The 22,500-nt window shown below is 41.6% G+C and overlaps 2 protein-coding genes and 2 pseudogenes across 2 annotated transcripts; 2 read left to right on the forward strand and 2 right to left on the reverse strand.

Annotated features, from left to right (window-relative positions):
* The window catches only part of LOC138033932 (sterile alpha motif domain-containing protein 3-like), a 10,162-nt pseudogene extending 3,156 nt beyond the window's left edge, over positions 1–7,006 (reverse strand).
* A 58-nt stretch (positions 7,007–7,064) lies between these two features.
* LOC138033948 (uncharacterized) lies at positions 7,065–8,320 on the forward strand (annotated as a pseudogene).
* Positions 8,321–13,432: 5,112 nt separating this feature from the next.
* LOC138033964 (uncharacterized) lies at positions 13,433–15,356 on the forward strand. Its single transcript, XM_068881772.1, has 4 exons — positions 13,433–13,585; positions 13,663–13,891; positions 13,993–14,018; positions 14,214–15,356. The coding sequence occupies exons 1-4, from the start codon at positions 13,433–13,435 to the stop codon at positions 15,354–15,356; spliced, it is 1,551 nt and encodes a 516-aa protein (XP_068737873.1).
* Positions 15,357–15,603: 247 nt separating this feature from the next.
* On the reverse strand, positions 15,604–17,638 carry LOC138033980 (uncharacterized). Its single transcript, XM_068881773.1, has 3 exons — positions 17,464–17,638; positions 17,082–17,344; positions 15,604–16,753 (listed from the first exon to the last, which is right to left on the reverse strand). The coding sequence occupies exons 1-3, from the start codon at positions 17,636–17,638 to the stop codon at positions 15,665–15,667; spliced, it is 1,527 nt and encodes a 508-aa protein (XP_068737874.1). The 3' UTR covers positions 15,604–15,664.
* Positions 17,639–22,500: the final 4,862 nt, after the last annotated feature.

The raw sequence follows: 22,500 nt of genomic DNA on the forward strand, positions 1-22,500 counted from the left end.
TTCATGATGATTCGGAAATAAATGTGCCATTCTTTTGCCCGCCTGTAATTTTTTCCTCGGCGTTTTTGTCGCCATGTTATTTTAACTGATGCTTGAAAAATTTGTATGTAAGTCAAGTAGACTAGTGCACGACTGATAAAACCTCGCGAATATCAGTCGTGCAGTAGTCTACTTGACTTTCATAAATATTTTAAATCAATTTTGACTGATCACGATCTTCTCTGATCCAACGCTGTGCAAGACTTACCGTCCACGGTTTTTGCAAAGGTTTTAAAACCTCAACTTCACTAATGCTCAAAGTAATGCGTGACATATTACAGTCGCGTTACATGCGCAGTAACGTTGCGCACAAACAATTAGCGCGAACGTCCTTAACTTCAGGGGCACAGGTTTGATGTTGGATCCTTGGATTTTTTTCCTTTTGCGTAGGATAACCTCTGGATCACTCGCAATATTATTGATTTGCGTTCATTGCGAAATTTCTCATAAATTTGTGCAAACCATGAGTCCTAGAAATTTATGAAATTAAAAATATAATTAAGAGCTTCTGCCTGAGAGACCGGGGCAGACTTGGAAATGAAGGTCGGCCGATTTCGCTTAAAATTGGTACACAAAGTACTTATGTCGACTTATGTAATATGCCAAAGTTTCAGCTTCAACGACTTTTTTTTAGCCGAGTTCTGGATATCAGTCCCTCAGGGGTCCCCAGAGGCTGATTTTCAGTGTAATTTTGGCCTTTTTAAATCTCTTTTTTACCAACATGAAATTAATTTCAGGCAAAAACAAAACCTTCTTTGTAAAGCCCTATCCTTGGGCTTTTATGGGTGAGAATATTAGCTCATGGAAATTTTTCGCTAGCCTGTGGCTGTTATCACAACTTGGTCATATTTGAGGCATATGGGAAGCAACCGGAAATGGCATGTTTTTCAGACCAAATATTTTCCATGCCCATATTTTATATCTTGAGGTCTTAGTATCCCTGCAAAGTTCAGCCCTTTGTTTAGTAATATCAAGAAAAAAATACTAAGGTTGAGGCTTTTTACTAAGAAAAAAACTTACGAGAAGATGGCTAACCAGGCCACTTCCGGTTAGAGTTTCAACAAAGTGTGTCTGCAAAAATCAGCCATTTAATTTCGATTATCTTTTTTCCTTCCAAGTTATGGTTAAAAGAGACTCTGAAGTTAATTGTCACCGAAAAGACTTGCCGTTAATAAGAAATTTTTATGTGATTGTTTTAGGACCGATCAGATAGTGGTCCGACAGCGGTTATAAATTTCTTGGAAGAAGTCTTGAAAATTACGGACAATAGAGCCGCTGCGAAAACTCTTTATTTACCTAACAACACATCTCTTGCCGGTAAATCACAACGCAAAATTGCATCTTTTTCGTCCAAACTGCAACGTTAAGTTTATCTCCTTTGTTCAACTCGTTCAACGTATCACGTCTGAGGCCCGTAGTAATGAAGCGCTAATTAAATCAGGATAAAAGCAAGCTTTGTAGTTTCATTCAGTAGTACTATAACCCACCTGTTTGGGCTTTAATATTTTCTGAAGAAAAAAGATCTTATCGGTCTCTTTAAATGCAACCACAACATCTGTCGTGACACTACTTGAGAATCGTTTTGAACCTTTAAAGACATTTGGAATATAATTAAAGCTAAGTCTAACACAAATAGCAGTCACTCTTCTAGTCTATTTGCAAAGTGTCTGGATAAATTCACTTACAAAAAACGCTTACCTGGCTTCACTTTTACAGACATGCCCCTTTCCTACAATCCCTTAAAGTTGAGGTAACATTAGAAACTTTAGCCCCAGCGATAAATTGGTCGCAAGTGCGTCGTTGTGAGTTAGATATACACAGGTCGATTAATATACCGTACGTGACGAGGTCATTGTAGTTTGCTGGCTATGACTGACTTGGAATTCAGTTGTTTTCTCGTGCAGATTCGTCTCCTTGATATTGCAGAGAATGATTATGATAGAACTTGTATGAGAACCTCAATGGCATGATTTGTTTACTGAATATTTACGCAAACGGGTGAATTTTCGGCGGTGACGTGGACATATCACAAATCGTCTTTAATTCATCTTTTGTGACGCCAGACAAGCCAGCTTGGTTAAGAATTAACTTCCATTCAGTAAAATTGTCAACTCTGTGTGACGCAGTCAGTTATATTACCAGCAGCGCCCACTTTGACTAGCAGGGCGTAACATCTCGATCTAATGTCGCTAATGGGAGAGTCACAGCAGGCTCTGACGGCTTGTTATCTCGTGCCCCACATATGTCAACTTCTTTCCAAAAGGTGCACCGTATACTCATGGTTTTGATTTTCCAAGGGACTAAATTGTGAAATCCAGACTTTCGCCACTCTGCCTTTCAAAAGCACTCAAATGGACTCAAATGAAACAAATTCGCTTACAGACTGAATAGATTTAATTAGTTTAATTAATAGATAGCAGACAGTTTCTTTTTTTTTGGCCATTTTCGGGTGCCACAATTCCCTTTGTATCTCAAGAACGGAGAGGACTTAAGTCGTCAAACTTCACAGTCATTTTTCTTTTTGTTACCTTGAAAACACGTTAAAAGATCGGCTTTCTAGAACAAGTGGTTGGCAGTTTCACAAATGGCTTTTCGCGCCCGAAAAGTTTTCGGGACTTTCGAGAAACGGGCCCCAAGTTACTAGGGCGTTGACATGTCGCCTTGGGAAGGCAATTTTCTTTAACAGTGCCTCTCTCCGCCCAGATGTATAAATGGGCACCAGTGATTATTATCCTGTCCAGGAAAGAAGAGCAGTAACCAATTTAAGCTCCAGCAGGTACGAGCGGGCACTAGGCCTTGTGACGACTTACCTTATCACCTACAGCATGCATAATGGCCCTCCAGGGCGATTACCGCCTAGGTTGCTTCTTATTACCGAAACCAGAGTTAAGGGTCAGCAATTCAGTGTGAGTCCATAAAGACTTACTTTTTCATGTGATCTACAGCTAAGGGTGCGATAAAAAACCCCCAAGTCCTTAAGGGGTCCAAGAAAGCTGAAATATTTTATTTCCCAAGTTGCCAAAACAGTAGTCTTTGCCGGAAGGATAACCCACTCCATCCCTGTCCTATCTTTGGATATATATGCAGTATGGATGCCACCATGGATCTGTGCTGTTTGAGAAAGCAACAAAAGGAAAATACTGATAGAGAATCGGAAAGAGTGCCCGTGAGTAATCTTCCAGCAATTTAGCGGATTGGCGGCGAAAACGGACCGTCTTGGACGTCCTTATCAATCATTTACAACATACGTGAGCCATTTACACTGGGGCACTGGGTATGAATAAATATTCAGTAAACAAATCATGCCATTGAGGTTCTCATACAAGTTTTATCATAATCATTCTCTGCAATATCAAGGAGACGAATCTGCACGAGAAAACAACTGAATTCCAAGTCAGTCATAGCCAACAAACTACAATGACCTCTTCACGTACGGTATATTAATCGACCTGTGTATATCTAACTCACAACGACGCACTTGCGACCAATTTATCGCTGGGGCTAAAGTTTCTAATGTTACCTCACTTTTAAGGGATTGTAGGAAAGGGGCATGTCTGTAAAAGTGAAGCTAGGTAAGCGTTTTTTGTAAGCGAATTTATCCAGACACTTTGCAAATAGACTGGAAGAGTGTCTGCCTGAAAAATTCAGGACTTCAACGGGGTTTGAACCCGTGACCTTGCGATTCCGGTGCGACGCTCTAACCAACTGAGCTATGAAGCCACTGACGTTGGGAGCTGGTCATTTGTGGGTTCTAATGGTCCCGTGAGGAATGAATCAATGATGAAATGGTATATGAAATGAATCATATATGAACTGCGGATATGAAATCAAGTGAAGCTATGATCTTCGCAGTTATGAGCGCAATTTTTGCAATTGCGTAGAGAAGCCTGAAAAATTCAGGACTTCAACGGGGTTTGAACCCGTGACCTCGCGATTCCGGTGCGACGCTCTAACCAACTGAGCTATGAAGCCACTGACGTTGGGAGCTGGTCATTTGTGGTTTAGGTTAGCTCCCAACGTCAGTGGCTTCATAGCTCAGTTGGTTAGAGCGTCGCACCGGAATCGCGAGGTCACGGGTTCAAACCCCGTTGAAGTCCTGAATTTTTCAGGCTTCTCTACGCAATTGCAAAAATTGCGCTCATAACTGCGAAGGTCATAGCTTCACTTGAAGAGATGTGTTGTTAGGTAAATAAAGAGTTTTCGCAGCGGCTCTATTGTCCGTAATTTTCAAGACTTCTTCCAAGAAATTTATAACCGCTGTCGGACCACTATCTGATCGGTCCTAAAACAATCACATAAAAATTTCTTATTAACGGCAAGTCTTTTCGGTGACAATTAACTTCAGAGTCTCTTTTAACCATAACTTGGAAGGAAAAAAGATAATCGAAATTAAATGGCTGATTTTTGCAGACACACTTTGTTGAAACTCTAACCGGAAGTGGCCTGGTTAGCCATCTTCTCGTAAGTTTTTTTCTTAGTAAAAAGCCTCAACCTTAGTATTTTTTTCTTGATATTACTAAACAAAGGGCTGAACTTTGCAGGGATACTAAGACCTCAAGATATAAAATATGGGCATGGAAAATATTTGGTCTGAAAAACATGCCATTTCCGGTTGCTTCCCATATGCCTCAAATATGACCAAGTTGTGATAACAGCCACAGGCTAGCGAAAAATTTCCATGAGATAATGTTCTCACCCATAAAAGCCTAAGGATAGGGCTTTACAAAGATGGTTTTGTTTTTGCCTGAAATTAATTTCATGTTGGTAAAAAAGAGATTTAAAAGTGGCCAAAATTGCACTGAAAATCAGCCTCTGGGGACCCCTGAGGGGCTGATATCCAGAACTCGGCTAAAAAAAAGTCGTTGAAGCTGAAACTTTGGCATATTACATAAGTCGACATAAGTACTTTGTGTACCAATTTTAAGCGAAATCGGCCGACCTTCATTTCCAAGTCTGCCCCGGTCTCTCAGGCAGAAGCTCTTAAATGTTTGGAGTCATTTATTGTTCATTTAATTCACTTATGTTGCTGTGTAGGACTAAGGCAATCAATTCTCATTCAAGGAAACTTAATTGAACAAAGGTGCACATCAGAGATGGAGATGTATTTAATTAATAGATACTAAAGTGGCATAAGATTAGAATTTCTGGAGGGATGGAAGGGGAGAGATTATTAAAAAGAATTCTAAAGTGGGAGCATGTGGGCATTTTGTAGAAATGCATGATGGAAGCAAGGTTTAAGCTCACTTTCACTCTTGTGTGGAATACTTATAATATTATGTATGTTCTTGTTCTTTCAGGCATAAAAAATTAATATAAAACAAACTTACACATCCAGTTCCAACAGATTTATCTTTGAGAAATGGATAGGTCCTAACAATGAGGACAGATATGTCCAGGACTTGTTGCTTTGTTGGATATCTGAAAGCATGCAATCATAAAAAATCAAGTAATTCATTCAACTAAAAGTGCAAAGTTTCAATTTTTTGTTTTCTTGACTTTTGTAGTAGAATCAGCATGATAGGGTAGAATCTGAAGGGTATAACTCAATTTTGTTCCTGTTCAATTGCTGCAACATACAGATGGCTGTAATATCCGTAATACCTACGGCCTGCTCCCCTCTGGCATAGTAGCTCAGTTGGTAAACCAATGGTGATCTAATCCCAAGGGTGTGTATGGGTTCAGTTCCCACACTGGTCAGAGATTGTTCTCTTTTCTTGTGCGGATCCTGATTTCCACTCTGTTGGATAATGGGACATACCTTAGTTTCATTGTAAAAAAACCTACACAAAAAGGCTGTGGTGACAGCATTAGGAGATATCGCCTTGCATAGAAAATAAAGCTGGTGATGCAAACCAAAAATAACATACTCCCATTTACTTACAAGGTGAACCTAGAGAAGTGCTCATATATTCTGGAAATGAAGTTTCTCCTAATTTTACTGGTAATCTTTGACCCATCTCTTTCTTGTAAGGCCTGTGCTACTTCGGGTCTGAAGGTAGAAGGCAAATCTAACACTGCAGGCCATGGTAGCCTTGCATTGAGAACCACAGCCCCAGCACTTTCCACAGGAGCAACAGTTGGCCGCTTCCTTCAACAGAGAATTACATTATAGCATGATATCCTATCAGATGTACAATATTCAAAAAAGCTTGTTTTGATTAATCATAGCCATCTGTCAACAGTAAACGGACATTTTTTTTAGTATTTTATGATTCCAATAATTTATTTCTCCAAACCAATGTTAAATGTAGTTGTACATAATGCATGAAATGCCAATAAGAATTACCCTTGATGTCATTGTGAATAACTTTGTTGGTACTATGAAGATAACTCAGACAATCGCTAAGCAGAAAAGCAACCAGAAATGCATGGTTATATTTTCTGTTTCCCTTGACCAGACTGTTCCAAAAAAACATTGCTTATATAATTTAGAGCCTGCCATTTTTTCAACCAATGAAAAGCAGACCAAAACTGATAATTTTGACTTGCATGATTGGTCAGAATAACAAAATATTTCTTGCTTTGGTTTTAGGTACCATGCAATTTTAAGATCTATGCTATTTGGTAATGAAAAAGTGCCCACGAGTGCTTAGTGAATGTATCCCAGTTGCCATCCATTACTCAAGAAAGTCCACTTACATGTAGCTTAAGCTCCTGTGTGTGCTCAGCCATAATATAGTTAGGGTTAGGGTTAGTCACAGTCAATATAGCAATAATTTGTTGATTAAGCCTAAGCCCTCGTTTCAGTGATTAGGCCTAAGCACTCTCTGAAATTTTAGCTTTCATTTTATGGTTTAATTAACTGCACTAACTCGTTGACTCGTTGACTCGTTAGGGACCTTAAGCAACGACAACGAATTGGACGACAAAGACGACGAGTAGAGTTGCTGAGGGACTAGGCCGAGGACGTCGTTCACGGCAGGAAAACTAAAATGTTAAGCACGCACTTGAACGTGGACGAGGACATGTAAACAAAACAGTGCTCATTTATCGTGAAAATCGAGAAACAGTCCAATAATTTTATCATGTCTTCTTTTCAGGAGGTCCAAGAACAACGTCTTTTGAGTTATGAGGTCGGTATTCTAGATGAAGATGAGTTTTTGCTACTACACGAGCAATTTATGCCGAAAAATCCCAATTTCTCGTACGAGGAATACGAGAGGTTTTCCCTCGATGAGATGAACGATGCTGAGTGCTTGGCAGAATTAAGATTTAGGAAGCACGACTTGCAAATTCTCTCAGAGGTTCTTCAAATACCTGATAGCTTCAGATGCTATCAAAGAAGTGTTGTTGACAGAATGGAAGGTCTCTGCATTCTTCTTAGAAGATTAAGTTATCCCTGCAGATACAGTGATATGATTTCTTGATTCGGACTGCCAGTACCAGTTCTCAGTACGGTCAGTAATGACGTCTTGGATTTTATATATAACACTCACAGACATCGCATAACACAGTGGAACCACAATGAGCTTAATCCAGCTGCATTACAGATTTACAGTAACGTTATTTCCGGCAAAGGAGCTGCTTTACATAATTGTTTTGGGTTCGTTGATGGGACCGTTCGACCCGTATGCAGACCAGGAGAGCACCAAAGAGTCATCTACAATGGCCATAAGAGGGTTCACGCTCTAAAATTCCAGTGTGTGGCTCTACCCAATGGTTTAATTGGTAACCTATTTGGTCCAGTGGGTAAGTTTTGCGGGGAGTGTTTGTACAAAGAGAGAGTGGGCGATTTCATTTTCACTATGTTTTTAACAAGAAATATTGGAAGAGTGTCCGGGGTAAAGAGTGAGAGGCTCATGTGACAAACCTGTACAAGAAGCATTTTTAGTTCCTTACGAATTTTTTACTTCCTTTTACTGTTTCAGAGGGTCGTAAACACGATGCTGGAATGCTAGCTGATTCAGGACTTCTTCAAGACCTGCAACGCTTTGCAAATTCACCAGCTGGCAATCCATTTTGCTTGTACGGCAATCCGGCATACCCTCATAGAATTTACTTACAGACGCCATTCCGAAATAGAGCCCTTACTGCCCCAATGATTGCTTTCAACCAGTCTATAAGTACAGTGCGGGAGTCCGTAGAATGGCTGTTTAATGACATTGTAAATTATTTTAAGTTTATGGACTTTAAAAAGAATCTAAAAATTAGTTTGAGTAGTGTAGGAAAGATGTATGTCGTTTGTGCAATTCTCAGGAATGCCCTTACATGCCTATATCCAAATCAGACATCACAATACTTTAACTTGGATCCGCCAACACTACAAGATTACTTTGTTTGAAAGTAATTCAAATAATATACCGGTAATCAAAGAGGAATGACATGTCAGTGCAATAATGAAGTTTTATGTGAATAGCAATGCATTGTTTCTTGGGTGCTTTTTTCTTTCAGGGTGTATCAAGCGAGGGCAGGTTAATTTAATACAGGAGTGTATTAATAAATGACAAACTGCTTCATAAGATTGTTTTGTTTAAACTTGAGTTTCAGCCAAGAGGCACAACATCTGGAATGCATTAACTGGTGACAGGAGCCTGCTGGCGAATGTTCCAATCATACCACAAAATTAGGAGTTAATTATTTACCAGAGGAAGGGGAGGGGAAGAGGAAAAATGTTGCCTCACCCCTTTCTGATACATTTTTTCATATTTTCTGACCCTCCCACCTTTGACAGATAACCCCTCAATTCCAACCGATACAGGAGGCTTCATTTTGTAGCCAGTCAGGCAAGATGGGCATACACTGTACCATAAAATAAACTTGAAATTTTGAAACACAAAGCTTAAATTTAATTACGATAAAATGTTGTAGCTTCAAATACAACACTGAAGATTGTAGCCAGTCAGACAAGATGTACAGAAATGCGCATAAAATACACTTAAAACTTTGAAACATGAATCTTAAATTTAATCAATTTAAGGTTTTGCAACAACACTAATCAATTAGAACTTTGCAGTCTCACAATGTACCTTCAAACACAAACAGTGCATTATTGCATGTCTGGAAAATATGCATGCTGCCTCAGCACTTTTTCACGGTAAAACTTTCAGTAACAACAACATTGGAAAAACCAACAGTTGGATGGATAAAATAGCGGATACTTAACTGTTCTTATTTTGGCTTTTTGCAAGCAAACAAAGCATAATCTGAGTCTGCTGCTGCTGTTGTTGTGCTAGCATTTTCATCATATCCTCCTTTTGACTCAGCTCCTTTCGTCTCAACTCCAAATCCTCCTTTCTCAGCACACTCTCTCTTTCTGACTTTTCTTTCAGAAATTGCACCACTTCCGATGTCGATCTTCTTCCTTTCTTCGCCGTCTGGGCTTTTTCGTCTTGTTTCTCAGCATTCCTTTTCTTGGTTTCACCCAAATGCTCAACCGCTTGGTTGCGGTGCTCCTCCGCTGCTGCCTGTTCAGTTTTCTTGTTATCATCTTGCAGGCTTCTCTCATCCGTGGCCGTTTTCTCTTTTTCTATGATTTCTTCTAACGCTTAGTCTAGCTTTGTTTCCTGACAGTCTATCCCAGAGACAGCTTCCTCCATTCTCATTTTCGCTTTGTACTTTTGTTGAAGTAATGTCAACCTGTCTCTGACACTTCTCTTTGATACTTTAAACGTAGGATGCTCAGAGGCATTTAAATTGTTTGCTATTTCGTTCCATGAATCTCCTCTTTCTTTCCTTACCACGGTAAGGATGTTTCCAAGGTTCAACAGCTAAAACTTCTTTGCAAAGATTCAAGTCATGAAGTTCTGTCCACTCCATTCTAAGGAAATTCACATCAAAATATAAGTTAATTTTTCGGAAAATTAGTCTCTAAAATGACCTCAACGGCAAATTTTTTGCTCAAGTTAAAACAATTGTTAAAGATTGCATATAGGTAAATAAAACAAAACAAGTAATCACTTTGTTAGTTCTCGATTTCATCTTCTTAACTTGAATGTTTTGCTGACAAGATGCAAATGTCACAAAGCCCGAATTTTTGACTGTTTGCTAAGTTTTCATGTTGCAAAATCCTGGTAAGATTCAATATTGTGCAAAGATTAGAAACTAAGGAATATGTAGCTTTCATTTCAAACGCCAAACATAAATAGTCTTCCTAAACAAGATGAAAATACATAAATTTATACTCACGTTCTCGCGACGTTCGGCCTGGACGGCAAAGATGGCGTTTTCATGTTCTGAACTTCACGTGGACGACGAGTGAAGGATGCGCAGTAGGGCGCTAAGCGGTATTTTCACTTCCTGTCGTCGTCGTCAGGGCTTCTCGTCAACCTTGCTTAAGGTCCCTATTGACTCATGACTCATTGACTCATAAATACTGCCAAAGATTAATGTTAGTGAGATAGCAGAAATTACTGCAGTGTGACCCTGTGACTCCTACAGGAAAGTGTACTCTACATCTTGGTTTACGTGGAGCCGTGCGTGAAGCCAGCCAAGATTGCAGGTATCCATGGCAACCCTGAGAGCGGCAACCACCCGGCACCGTCACACTGATAAATCAGTGGAAATACTTACCTAACCCACATACTTACCACTAAGGGGAGGGAGGAGTGGGAGAAAAAAGGCACTCAGCTATGGCAGACAAAGGCGAATGAGAACGTAGCTGGAATGCAATACAAATGCCCCTGCAACAAACCCTGTAAAAGCGAACCCCCCGCGCATGGCTTCCGGCAGACTGCTGCTGACTGCATTGGCTCAAGTTTAACTTTGCCTAAATTACATTCAGCCACATTTAAACTCATCGCCAATCGATGAGCTTGGGGAAGGTGCCTTGGTTTAGGTGGAGCTGTGCATGAAGCCAGCCAAGCTTGCAGGTATCCATGGCAACCCTGAGAGCAGCAACCACCCAGACCCTTCGCCCAACAAGGTGCTTGGAAGGGCGGAGGGCTCGCGAACAGGGTGGACGTGGGACCTACGACACCCCAAGAGAAGACCAAGCACCTTTCCCTCGCCCAGCAAGAGGTACTTACCAAAGGGTCGACACACCGGCCAGTCTGGCAGAGTAGAGGAAACATCTGCACAGCACTCAACTGTAAGGCACGAGCAAGCAAGACAATCCGCATGAGGGGCATGGCCAAAATCCGCAGGGCATAACAAATGTTCAAGGCCAAGCACAGTGTCTGCAGAGAAGAGACCCGGCCAAAAAAGTTGCAAAAAGACACAATGTCTACTCGTCAACAGGGCACGGACAACCACTAGAATGCAGTTTGCCCAGCTGAATACAAAAATTAATGAACTTCTTTTGTCCAGCTGTGTAGGATTTACGGGTAGAAGCAGCCAAGCCATGGACCAGGAACTGATGGCACTGCTTTTCTAAGACGGAGCAGTCAATTCCTCCAAAAGCTGATGTGGAACAGGCACTGGGAACAGCTGAGCTTCCGGAGCAAGCCGCCTGAACTCCTGCCAATGAAAGTGGGACAAGGCGTCAGCAATACAATTAGCGAGGCAAAGGAGAAATTAAAATGGGCAGCAGAAGGAAGCAGATGGTGCAGCAAACGCATCAAACAAGGAATCTTTGAAGTATGGGAATTTAAGATGTGAACGGCAGCTTCGTTGTCACATCGAAACAACACATGCCTCCTAGACCATTGAGCACCCCAGATGCGAGCAGCCAACACCACGGGAAACAGTTCTTTATAAGCAATTGATTGGGACGCCTGGGGTGAAACCCAACACCCATTAAACCATGCTCCTTGGAAGAAGGCACCAAAACCTAGGGAGCCTGATGCATCAGAAGTCACCTCGATGTCAGGAGAAGCAGACATGCCGGGAAAAGCCAAAAACAAACACCATGCCAAGAAGAGAGGAACTGGTGCCACCACTGAAGGTCCAACTTAAACTCAGAATTTAGGCGGATGGGATGATCATCTCGACGAAAGCAGCGGAGGAAGTTGATCATGCGGCGTAAAAAGGTGCGGCCAGGCTAGACCACCTAGGCAGCGTGATGAAGATGACCGATGAGGGACTCTAATTGACTCTGGTGCACCAGCGACGGGAGAGCCACGATGTAATCAGCTGCTGTAATGCCACAAACTTGTCGGCCGGGAGGCGTGCGACCTGTTCATTTGAATCAAGTTCAATACCTAGTACCACCAGAACCGAGGAGGGCCCGAGACACTTATCGGGGTGAAGAGGGAGCCCTAACGAATTGCACACAGTAACTGACGTGTTTGAATTACGAGCGCATTGGTCAGAATTGGGAGGGCCGGCGGTGATGAAGTCGTCTAAATAATGCAGCAAATCAGGGACATTGTGGGAATGGATGAGGATCCATTCTACCATATCTGCCACTGAATTGAAGATGTGGGGGCAGAGCGGAGACCAAAGGGAAGGGCTAAGTCTACATAGAACTGATTCCGCCACCGCATGCCCAGGAGATACCGGTCCGAGGGGTGCACTGCAATGTTGCGATAAGCGGCCTCCACGTCAAACTTTGCCATCAGAGCCCCACGGCCAAACTTGGAGACCATAGAAATAATCTGGTCAACCGTAATGTATTGCAGGGAAAAATCCTCAGGGTTGATGCCATCATTGACACTGAGCCCTCCTGGAGATGACAAATCGACAATGAGCCTCCATTTACCAGGTTGCCCCCGCTTTGGGATTACTCCAAAGCTACTCACATGGAGGTCGGGTAAAGGTGGGGACGGAAAGGGGCCAAGTACCCTTCCAAGAGACACTTCATTGGCCAAGTACCGATCAATGACCTCAGCATGCTGATCGGCTGAGGGCTTATTCTTTTTGGCAGACTTAAGCTTCCGAGAATGATCAAAACCAAGCCTAAAACCACTACGGAGACCATCCAAAACAAACCTCACAGCAGACTGGTCAGGATGGCTGGCGAGCTTGCGGGCAAATACCTGTGCCTTTAAAGGACTCACCATGGAGACTGGACGAGAAACAAGGGGCACTGGAAGAGGAACGCAAAATAAGCAAATTGGTATGGGGAAGGAGAACGAAAAAGAAAAAAGAAATAAATAGGAATATTTAATAGAATAAAACATAACAGTCACAGTGGACTAGAAGAATGTAATAACAAAATAAGGACTTGGCAAATCAACATGTATGAGAAACAAACAAAAGTCAATGTCAACTAGGTCTACTACAGAACAAGTCAACTACAGGACAAGCTCCCTCAACTTGGCGGGGAACGAATCGTCCTCAAGCAATTATTGGCGACGTGACTTGAAACTGGAGGATGGTGAGCTTGATCTCCGCTTGCCGTCAGACCTCGAGGGTTTCTCCGGGTGACAATCCAGGGAACGATGAGCGCCAGCACAAGTGCTACAATTTGCCTTTATCGCACAGCAGCCATCTTGGATTGACGTCATGAACTTTTGACACCAATGCGAGGCCACGCGTGTAAAGGTCAACTTCCGGCGATTGAGGAGACAAGATCATGCCGAACAGAGATCACTGTTGCGTGCCGCAATGTCAAAATAATCGTGCTAAAAAAGTTCCAAACCTCACCTTTCACCAATTTCCCAGTGATAAATTCATTCGAAAGCAGTGGCTTGTGAAAATACGGCGAGACGTGGGCAAAACTTTCCAGGTAAGTTGGCTAAGTTGTCGATGTCATCTTAGCGCACGTGTGTTTACAATAAATATTATGATCTGTTTCATCTATAGATAACAAACAGCACAAGAGTATGTTCTGTACACTTTAAGGAAGGGGATTTTAAGACAACTTTAACAGGGAAGCGTGTTCTGGAGAAGCATGCAGTTCCGAGTATGTTTAGCTGGTCAAGATCACCAAAGAAAAGAAAATCTCCAAAAAAACGAGAACCACCACCTGCACGAGTGAGATTATTTGATGTAAGCCTTCCATCGTTCCCTGTTACTGTCACAGGTAAATTTTGTTGTCAGTATTTCTTTAAACATTCACTGGTTAAAATTGTAAAATAATCAGAGGTATTTTTATGTTTTCATTTTAATCCATAGCTTCAACTTCCGGCCAAGCTTGTGTTGAGGAAAGTTCTGTGGAGGTCCAACCGGAACTGTCATCCCTTCCTGTTGTTGTAGACTCCGCTGAGCCCATATACACTGTCACTGTCACAAGTAAATATTGTTTTCAGTATTTCTTTAAACATTCCTTGGTTAAAATCGTACAATAATCAGACGTATTTTCATGTTTTTCATTTTAATCCATAGCATCAACTTCTGGCCAAGCTTGTGTTGAGGAAAGTTCTATGGAGGCCCAACCGGAACTGCCATCCTCTCCTGTTGTTTCAAACTCCCCCGAGCCCATATACACACCTACCTTGAATTGCCACGATTATATTTTTTCTGGTGAGCCTGCCAAGACCACAGAGGAGCTGCTTGAAGCAGCAAATCAGAGAATTGAGGAGTTGGAGGCAGCACTGGATAAGCAAACAATATATATACAACTAAAAATGAAACCCAACAGCATCATTAGGTTTTACACCGGTTTTCCTTCTTTTGATGTTCTTGTTGCGACATTTAGAGCTCTGACTCCCACCGCACAGAATATGTATTCTTGGTCCCAAATGCAACGCCTTAGAAATAAAGGGATAAGGAAAGTTGAAGGCCTTAGGAAAACTATGCAAGGCTGCAAACTAAGTTTATTTGACCAGTTTTATTTAGTTCTTCAAAAGTTGAGGGTTGGTACCTTAAACCAAGTACTAGCTGATAGCTTTAACATTTCCCAAACAACTGTAAGCAGGGTTTTTATATCCTGGATAAATTTTCTTTATTTCATGCTTGGGAGTACTTGTATCTGGCCATCTAGGGCAAAAATCCAGAAGAACATGCCCACTTGTTTCAAGTCCATGTACCCAGACTGCAGGGGAATTATTGATGCATCTGAGATAAAGGTTCAGGCACCATCAAGTTTAGTCTTAAATAGTGAAATGTACTCGTCATATAAGAGCCACACCACCTACAAGGGCAATGTTGTTATTTCACCTTCAGGGGAAATAATTCACATCAGTTCTTTATTTGAGGGGTCAATATCAGACAAAGAGCTGGTAAGGCAGTCTGGGCTTCTACCACTTCTCCAGCCTGGGGATCAGCTTATGGCTGATAAAGGTTTTGTTATTCAGGATCTTTTAACTCCCCTTGGATGTGAAGTTGTCATGCCCTCATTTCTTTCCAGTAAGAGGCAGTTTTCTAAAAATGACCTCCAAGAAAGCAAAAAATTACACAACCTGCGTGTTCATGTTGAAAGGGCGATTAGGAGAGTTAAAGAGTTTCATTACTTTGATCGGGTAATCCCCCTCACTGTTGCAGGAAGCATAAATCAGATATGGACTGTAGCTTGTTTAATAACCAACTTTCAGGGGCCCTTATTTTATGAACAGTAAACTTATTTTTTTTCAGATGAAGTAAAAGTGTAGTTGTGCACTTGATAAACTTTGGTAGTCTTAAAAAGAATATAAAAATTAAACCATATGATGAGAACCTTTCCCAACATCATACTGTAACATGTTATGGACTAGAATCCTGTTAACCAAAGAGAATACAATCCCTTTACTTTAACTAAACTAGATTTGTTCACATTTTAAACAACATTATTTTATATTTATCAATTAAATTGGATGTTTAGCTTCCTTCAGCAAAAAATGGTTTGCCTGTTATTAGTTATAGCATAGTTATTGCTCATCATTAATGTTCACTGTACAGAAGACAAATGAAAGTTGAAATAAAACATGTTGAGTTTTTCAAGCATTTCAGAAAAATAATCAGCATCATAGTAAATTCTCTCACAATGAAACTCTTTGCGACAATAAACAAAAAAATCCTCCCATGCACTACCTGTTAGTCCTATACAACCCATGGCTTGGTGATAATAAGCATGGGTCTTTCTTAAACTATAGGTACCACTTCTTTCATTTACCTTTAGATACTTAAGGTCTGACAAATAGTCAGACATGGAACATTTAATTTCCAACAGACCCCATGAATGATTTTCTGTTGCATCATAAACCCTTCTATCTGGGCTACAGCCTAGGTGTGGGAGGGAAGGGTTTATCACAAAGCCCACTGGAAAAACATTTCTACCAAACTGCTGGACATATTGTTGAGCTGCTTCTTCCTCATGCTCTATGCCATACTTCATTGCTGCTGTTTGCACAACTTTGCTGTTCAGAAGCCTGGCTGAAAGTGTTTTGTGATCCTTTCTCCTGGAGCAGATTTGCTTGAAGTTTGAGGCTGTTAGACGATGCTTTCGTAGTCGGTGCCAGTCCTTAGAAGCAGATTGTTCTCTGGTCTGCTCTTCATATTCTAGGGCCTGTTCCATGGTGACAGTCAGGGAATCATAGTGCAGTTGTTGTTTCTCAGACAGTACAGTTGGAGGGTGGGTAAAAACTGGAAGCTGAAAGTCAGGCACAGGAAGACTGAGGTTTGTTGCAGCTGCAGTCTTTTTACTTGGAAGGGACTGTTGGTAGGATAAAACAGATCCTTTGGGAACTAGCCCATAGTTGCTCTCTGTTAATAGGACATCCTCGTCATCATCTGGCCATACTCTCAGAAAACCAGGCTTAGGATTAAGCCCCTCAAATATTGGACTTAGGATCGTTGGTAAATCAAGGGACCAGAGTGGTTCTTCAAAAGGCTTATAAACAGTACTTGTCACACCAGAGACTTTTCGTTTCTTTTTTACTTGGGCTGACTGCTGGGTGGGATTCTTTAATTTTTGTACAGTGACATCCATAACTGGGCGAGGCTTGACACCATCTGCTCGGTTAGGGATATGCCAAGTCTGAAAATCAAACATTAAAATATTGCTTGATAAATTCTGGTTTGGAAGATAAAAATAAGACATTTTCCCAGGTTAACTTTGCTTTCATTCGTTATGCACTATTGCTTTCAACTTTGGAACCTTGCATTACCAATAATTCTGATTATCATTTGCTGCAATTTTTTTCCTTTCCTTCCTTTCATTATTTGTCTTGGCCTTCAGCTTCGGCTTCAGCCTTAATTGATCTGCTCACCACTGACAAATCACGATATTTAGCTCAACCTCGTCCAATAATTATCATTTATTGACACAAATGTCACATGTCTAGTGTGTAATCTCCCATTCTAACCTGAGGTCTCGATGTTTTAGATATAACTGGTGGCACACTTTTCATTCCTAGCATCTGGTAATGCGCCAGCGTGTACATTAAGCCGATGATATGATGGCAAAGCACCTGGCCAGCAGCACAACTGCAACGAAACGAATCAACGCAAGGCTCTCTTTCACGTTTGAACACGACAAGAAGATTGTGCAGCTCTTCATTTTTCTTCATGCTTCTGTAGCACTTCGCACGAATCGTGACTCCCTCATCATCATTCATAGCAAGTCTAACTGCAAATTAATGCGCAAAATATAAGTCATAGTATTTAGCTCAAAAGATTAAGGACCATTGAGCTACTGCTTGATAACAAGAAAAACATGGCGAACGCTCAACCTTTATACAAACACACCTACGACATCGTGAATGTAAGACTCGTGGAAGAATTTGTATCCTCTTGTCAGCGTTGCCTTAATCGGAAGATGGTCTGACGCAAATTTTTCAATAAAAGCGTTCGTAAATTTGGGTATGGTATGAAGATTTTTGTGCAAAAACTCAGCAGAACTTTCACCTTGCTTGTCCGCCATGATTGTTTGCTTTCCACGCGTGGCCTCGGTTTGGTGTCAAACGCCGTGACGTCAAAATCAAGATGGCGGGCTGTGATTAAGGCGAATGATGCACGTACCGGCACGACATGTACCGGGCTGTGCAACGGCCCTTGTTCCAAGACATGCAAACGATCCGCAAGGAGCTCGAACCCACTGGTTCCAAAGAATCTCATGGGCGGCCACGGGCTGAAGAACCAGCTGCATGGAAATTGAATAGATGGGCATCCATAACCGACCAATCCGTGAGCTTCAAAGCCGCTGCATGCTTGCGGAAAGCCTGATCGTAAGAAAACCAAACGCGACCGTTGAAGTGACGATGAGTGTGCAAAATCAGGAGCTTGTACTAGGTTAAGTCCTTCCAGCGATGAGGAAAGAAAGATGCGAGCACTAAAGAAAAAACGGTAAAGGCCTCAACCCACGCGGCAATGTCCTCAATTTTCCGACGTTGACATTTGGGGGGCACTGTCAGCACGAGACGACCATAGAGCAAAAGCTGCGGCTCCTGTTCGGTGCGGTCGAGATTAGCGGCCAGCAGCTCCGACAGGTCAATGTACTTGCCTGTCACGATCTGGTTCACCAGCTTTGCTGGAACTGGCGAAAAGCCCGGGCCCACGACAAACGGCTGATCTGCAAGACAAGTAGCAGCCATGCCTGTGCTACACGCCACACCTTGGGATGTCCCAAGTGCGAGACTGCTCGCCGCAAGGGCCGATGACAAAGCAGTTGACATTAAAGGCGAAGCAAATGTCGAAACGAAAGAGGGAACTACTTAAGGAAATGGCCTACCTTGTGTAGCTGTGACATTCGACTGGAACTCCACGCCGGAGTCCAAAAACGAAGAAGCCAAGCTGCTCAGGGGAGCGGGAACGCCCCCAGAAGCGGTGGGCGAAGCTGGAGGAGCTGAAACAGCAGCACTAGACGGCACCGGATGAGCCGATGAAGCAGCAAAATGAGACTGAACCGCAGCCTGAACTGCTTGGGAAATGAAAGCAGCAAGTTCCGGAGAAAAAGGCACAGTTGAACCAGGAGAAAGTCTGCTTGAAGTGGACACACTCGGCCCCAGAGCGTGGCTGGCAGAAGACGACGTATTGCCTGGTGGAGTGGAGATCGATGCAGCCACGGACGATGGAATTCAGAACAAAGCCACTTCCTGACTGGTATTCGTTTGGCGAGAAGTCATGATTCCAGTCGGAAAGCAAAAGCACTCAGCTATGGCAGACAAAGGCGAACGAGAACATAGCTGGAACGCAATACAAATGCCCCTGCAACAAACCCTGTAAAAGCGAACCCCCCCGTGCATGGCTTCCCGCGGACTGCCGCTGACTGCATTGGCTCAAGTTTAACTTCGCCTAAATTACATTCAGCCACATACAAAAAGCCTTAGTCAAATAATGCGTAAAGAGCAACTGAACATTTGTTTTATGTAATTTGTTTAAGTTTCAAAATTTTTCACTCTTCGGAGCAAAGAGTCACTGCAGCAGGTAATAATAATTTATAAAGAAGTTTTGCCTACTTGCAAGCAATTTAAAACAATACTGAGAAGCTCAGTGGATGTACACCTGCTTGAAACCGGTTTTAAACAATGCTTTGCTAGCTCTTTCAGTGGACGATGCTTGGTATGACTGTAAATACTACTAAACATACTACTACTGTAAACATCACTAAAAATTGATTGAGCACATGTTCCTTCAACAACCTCTGGGGCAATGTGGAAGTGTTCTTTGTAGTATCTAGCTTTCTCCTCATCTGAAAGGATTTTCTTTTTTGCATTGTTAAGAAAACATGCCTTTCCAAAATCAATAAGAATAGGTGAAAAGAAATTGTTTGAGCTACACACAAGAACTACATTATCACTCTTGATGTCATTGTGAATAACTTTGTTGGTACTATGAAGATAACTCAGACAATCACCTAAGCTGTGTGACAATGTGAAGCCAGTCTTCAAAACCTAATTTTGTCACTTCTACCTCTTCCCTTAAAAGACCTCTGAGTGTAAACGGCTTCAAACTATCACTTCCATAGAATTGTGTGACAATGAAATAAGGCTTCTGGATAATGTTCATGCCATAAATAAGGGGCAAGTTGATGTAGCAACAATGTGTTAAAAGTAATGCCTCCCGCTCAACAAGTGTAGCTTTAACAGAGGTGTCCAAGTATTTGACAGCTACTGGAGATGACCTAAACTTTTTCAACAACACGGTACCAAATCTTCCTCTACCTAGCTCATGTGATGCATTGTCCACATCTTCAAGCAAAGAAGGATCTATTTTTAAAATTTCTCTAGTTTTATTAGCCAAAGCTTCATTACAGGTGGCTACATTTTGGTGATAAACATTTAATATGAGCCTAGAGCTTTTGATCTTATCCTTTTCCTTTTCAGATGCTCTCCACATTTCAAAGTATTTCTCTTTGATAGCTGTTTCCACATTAAACTTTGCCATGAAAGATTCATTTTCTTTCTTAAGGTCTTGAATTAATGTGTCAACTCCTCTTTTCAAAGGCTCTTTCTCTGCCCTCTTGCGTTGGTTGCGGGCTATACGCTGCCTCCTCCTGGTTTCCAAAGAGTGTTTAGGAGTTATCTTCTTTCTGAAATTTGTCAGGTATAAATTTATGTATCTCCCCTTTGATGAGCGGTGTGTTGGTAAACATTCCACTCAAAAGAGGTGTTAGTAAAAGGCGATATAGTACCACCTTACACAACAGCGGAGCTTGCATCAACATAAATTTCTACAGCCTTGTTTTCTGGTCCTAAAGTTCTCACTTACAAGCGTAAAATAATTACACTCGAGTGAGTTGTTGGTTAAAGGCGAACAATTTCACCTTACTCAACAGCCATTCAATTAGGCACCATAAGACCAGAATCAAGACTGACAACTAAACAGATAGTAAATGCTCACTTGCAAATTAATGCTTGAAATATGCTTTTAGATTTTAATCTATAATTCTCTAAAGTCATGCGTGATCTTATGTTATGGCAAACAAGCTTTTCTTGTAAAAGTAAAAAATTGGAGGTTTCTGCTTAAATTGTACTCAAGAGGCCATAATTTACTCTATTGTTTTAAGGGTTAGGGTCCATACCTTGTCTGATGAGAGGTTTGTGGCTCTTGACTAGTACTTGCCCCTCTATTAACCGCCTCAATCTCAGCACGAGCAGGGTCTTGCCTCACAGTTACTGTTTTTTTGGCTTTCCCCACTCTGTAATTTCGTCAATAGCTTGAAGAACTTCATCCTGTGACCCATAACAGGTATGAGGGTTTCAGAGGCCCTTTCTGTTAAACTTAACAGTGCCTCTCCATCTATCTGGTTTTCTGTGAAAGAATGAAATCAAAACACTACATCTTTAAATTATAATACTGTTTTCTTTACTAAAAATGACATCATCAATAGGGTGGATTCCTATATTCTGAGCCAGAAGACAAACAACACTCTATTCTCAGATTTGGCTGTGAGATTAGCGACTGTAAAAATCTACAAGAGTTTGAGAGATTTGTTGTGATAGCTCCAAACTGATTTCCCGCCGTTTATATACCACGTGATGATAAATTTACATAAGAAATGAACACGTTGTGAATATTAGCAATGCTTGACTTCAAGCGATCGATTTCAATGGCTTTAGACCTCGAAAGCACAGTAACTAATCTCCTAGGCCCACAGATAAACTGTATTATGATCTCTTAACAATGATTATTACACTTAAATCGCCACGAGGGCACTTAAACGGTTAAACGAAGCACTCAAGCTGTTGACCTTTGTGAGATAGACTATTGATCGAGTTACGAGTTGAGTTGAGTTTGAGTTGAGTTTGAGTTAAGATTGAGTTAAAATGGAGTTAATATTGAGTTATGGTTTTTGGCATTTTTGGCACTTAAATCTAATAAATATTAACTAGAAGTCATTGAGAAGACCACGAAACACCGTTTTCGTGAAGTGCACAGGTGTATATTTGCGAAATGGTTTTAACCTGATCAAAACAATCTTGAAATTTCATGCACGGCAGTATTCTTGTTTACCAGTTTACCAGTTTCAGCACTTGGACTCCTTCGATTTGACTACTGCCCGTTTTGCTGTTATGTGGTGTCATCGATCAGTAATCCATTCAGAAGATTATGCCAAGCCGACCACAAGGCTGATGAAAAAGACCAGACCACAACACGGTACACTTTTTGACTAGTTTGTGCGATCTTTAACATCCCACAGAGTTTATGAACATTGAAGGTTGTGAGACGGGACCTGCGATTTATAGTCCTTATTCGCGAAGACTTGAAAGTCTAACCATTTGCGGATGTTATTACAAAGGCAGCACCTTCTCCTCAATTATTTTAAGACCATGAGTGTTGCGGGTCCGGCCGGAGTCGAACTCACGATCTCCTGCATAACAAACTGAGCCACTGGCGAGCAGTTGTTCCTTCTAGCGATGCAGAAAAGATGTCTTCAGTTGTAAGGCTAAGGATGGGATTTACTGTTAAGCCAGCTTATAGCCCCCGCGGCTAAACGATGAAACATACCGTTTGTCGTCCAAACACTAATTCAAAAAACAACCCCTTCCCCCTTTTCATTGATCGCGCTATAACTTTGGGCAGTCATGAGAAAAGTCAATAGTTTTTTTTCCCTACAACTTCGAAAAGGGGGGAAGGGTGAACTTATGTGTGGCATCAAGTGTCCCCGAAATTTATGACCGAGATTGGGTGGGGTCTAAAACAAAGGTCACTTTCAGTTTGACGGGTCACTCATACTTGCATGTCATTGTTTTACCTTTTCGAAAGTAACCCAAAACCTCAATTTGTCCAACCCTAGGCCTAAAAGCCAAGTTTAGGTCTAGGGTTATCCAAATCAATTGGTGT

This window comes from Montipora capricornis, chromosome 2 (assembly GCF_036669925.1).
Source record: "Montipora capricornis isolate CH-2021 chromosome 2, ASM3666992v2, whole genome shotgun sequence".
In the NCBI taxonomy this organism is placed as follows: Eukaryota; Metazoa; Cnidaria; class Anthozoa; order Scleractinia; family Acroporidae; genus Montipora; species Montipora capricornis.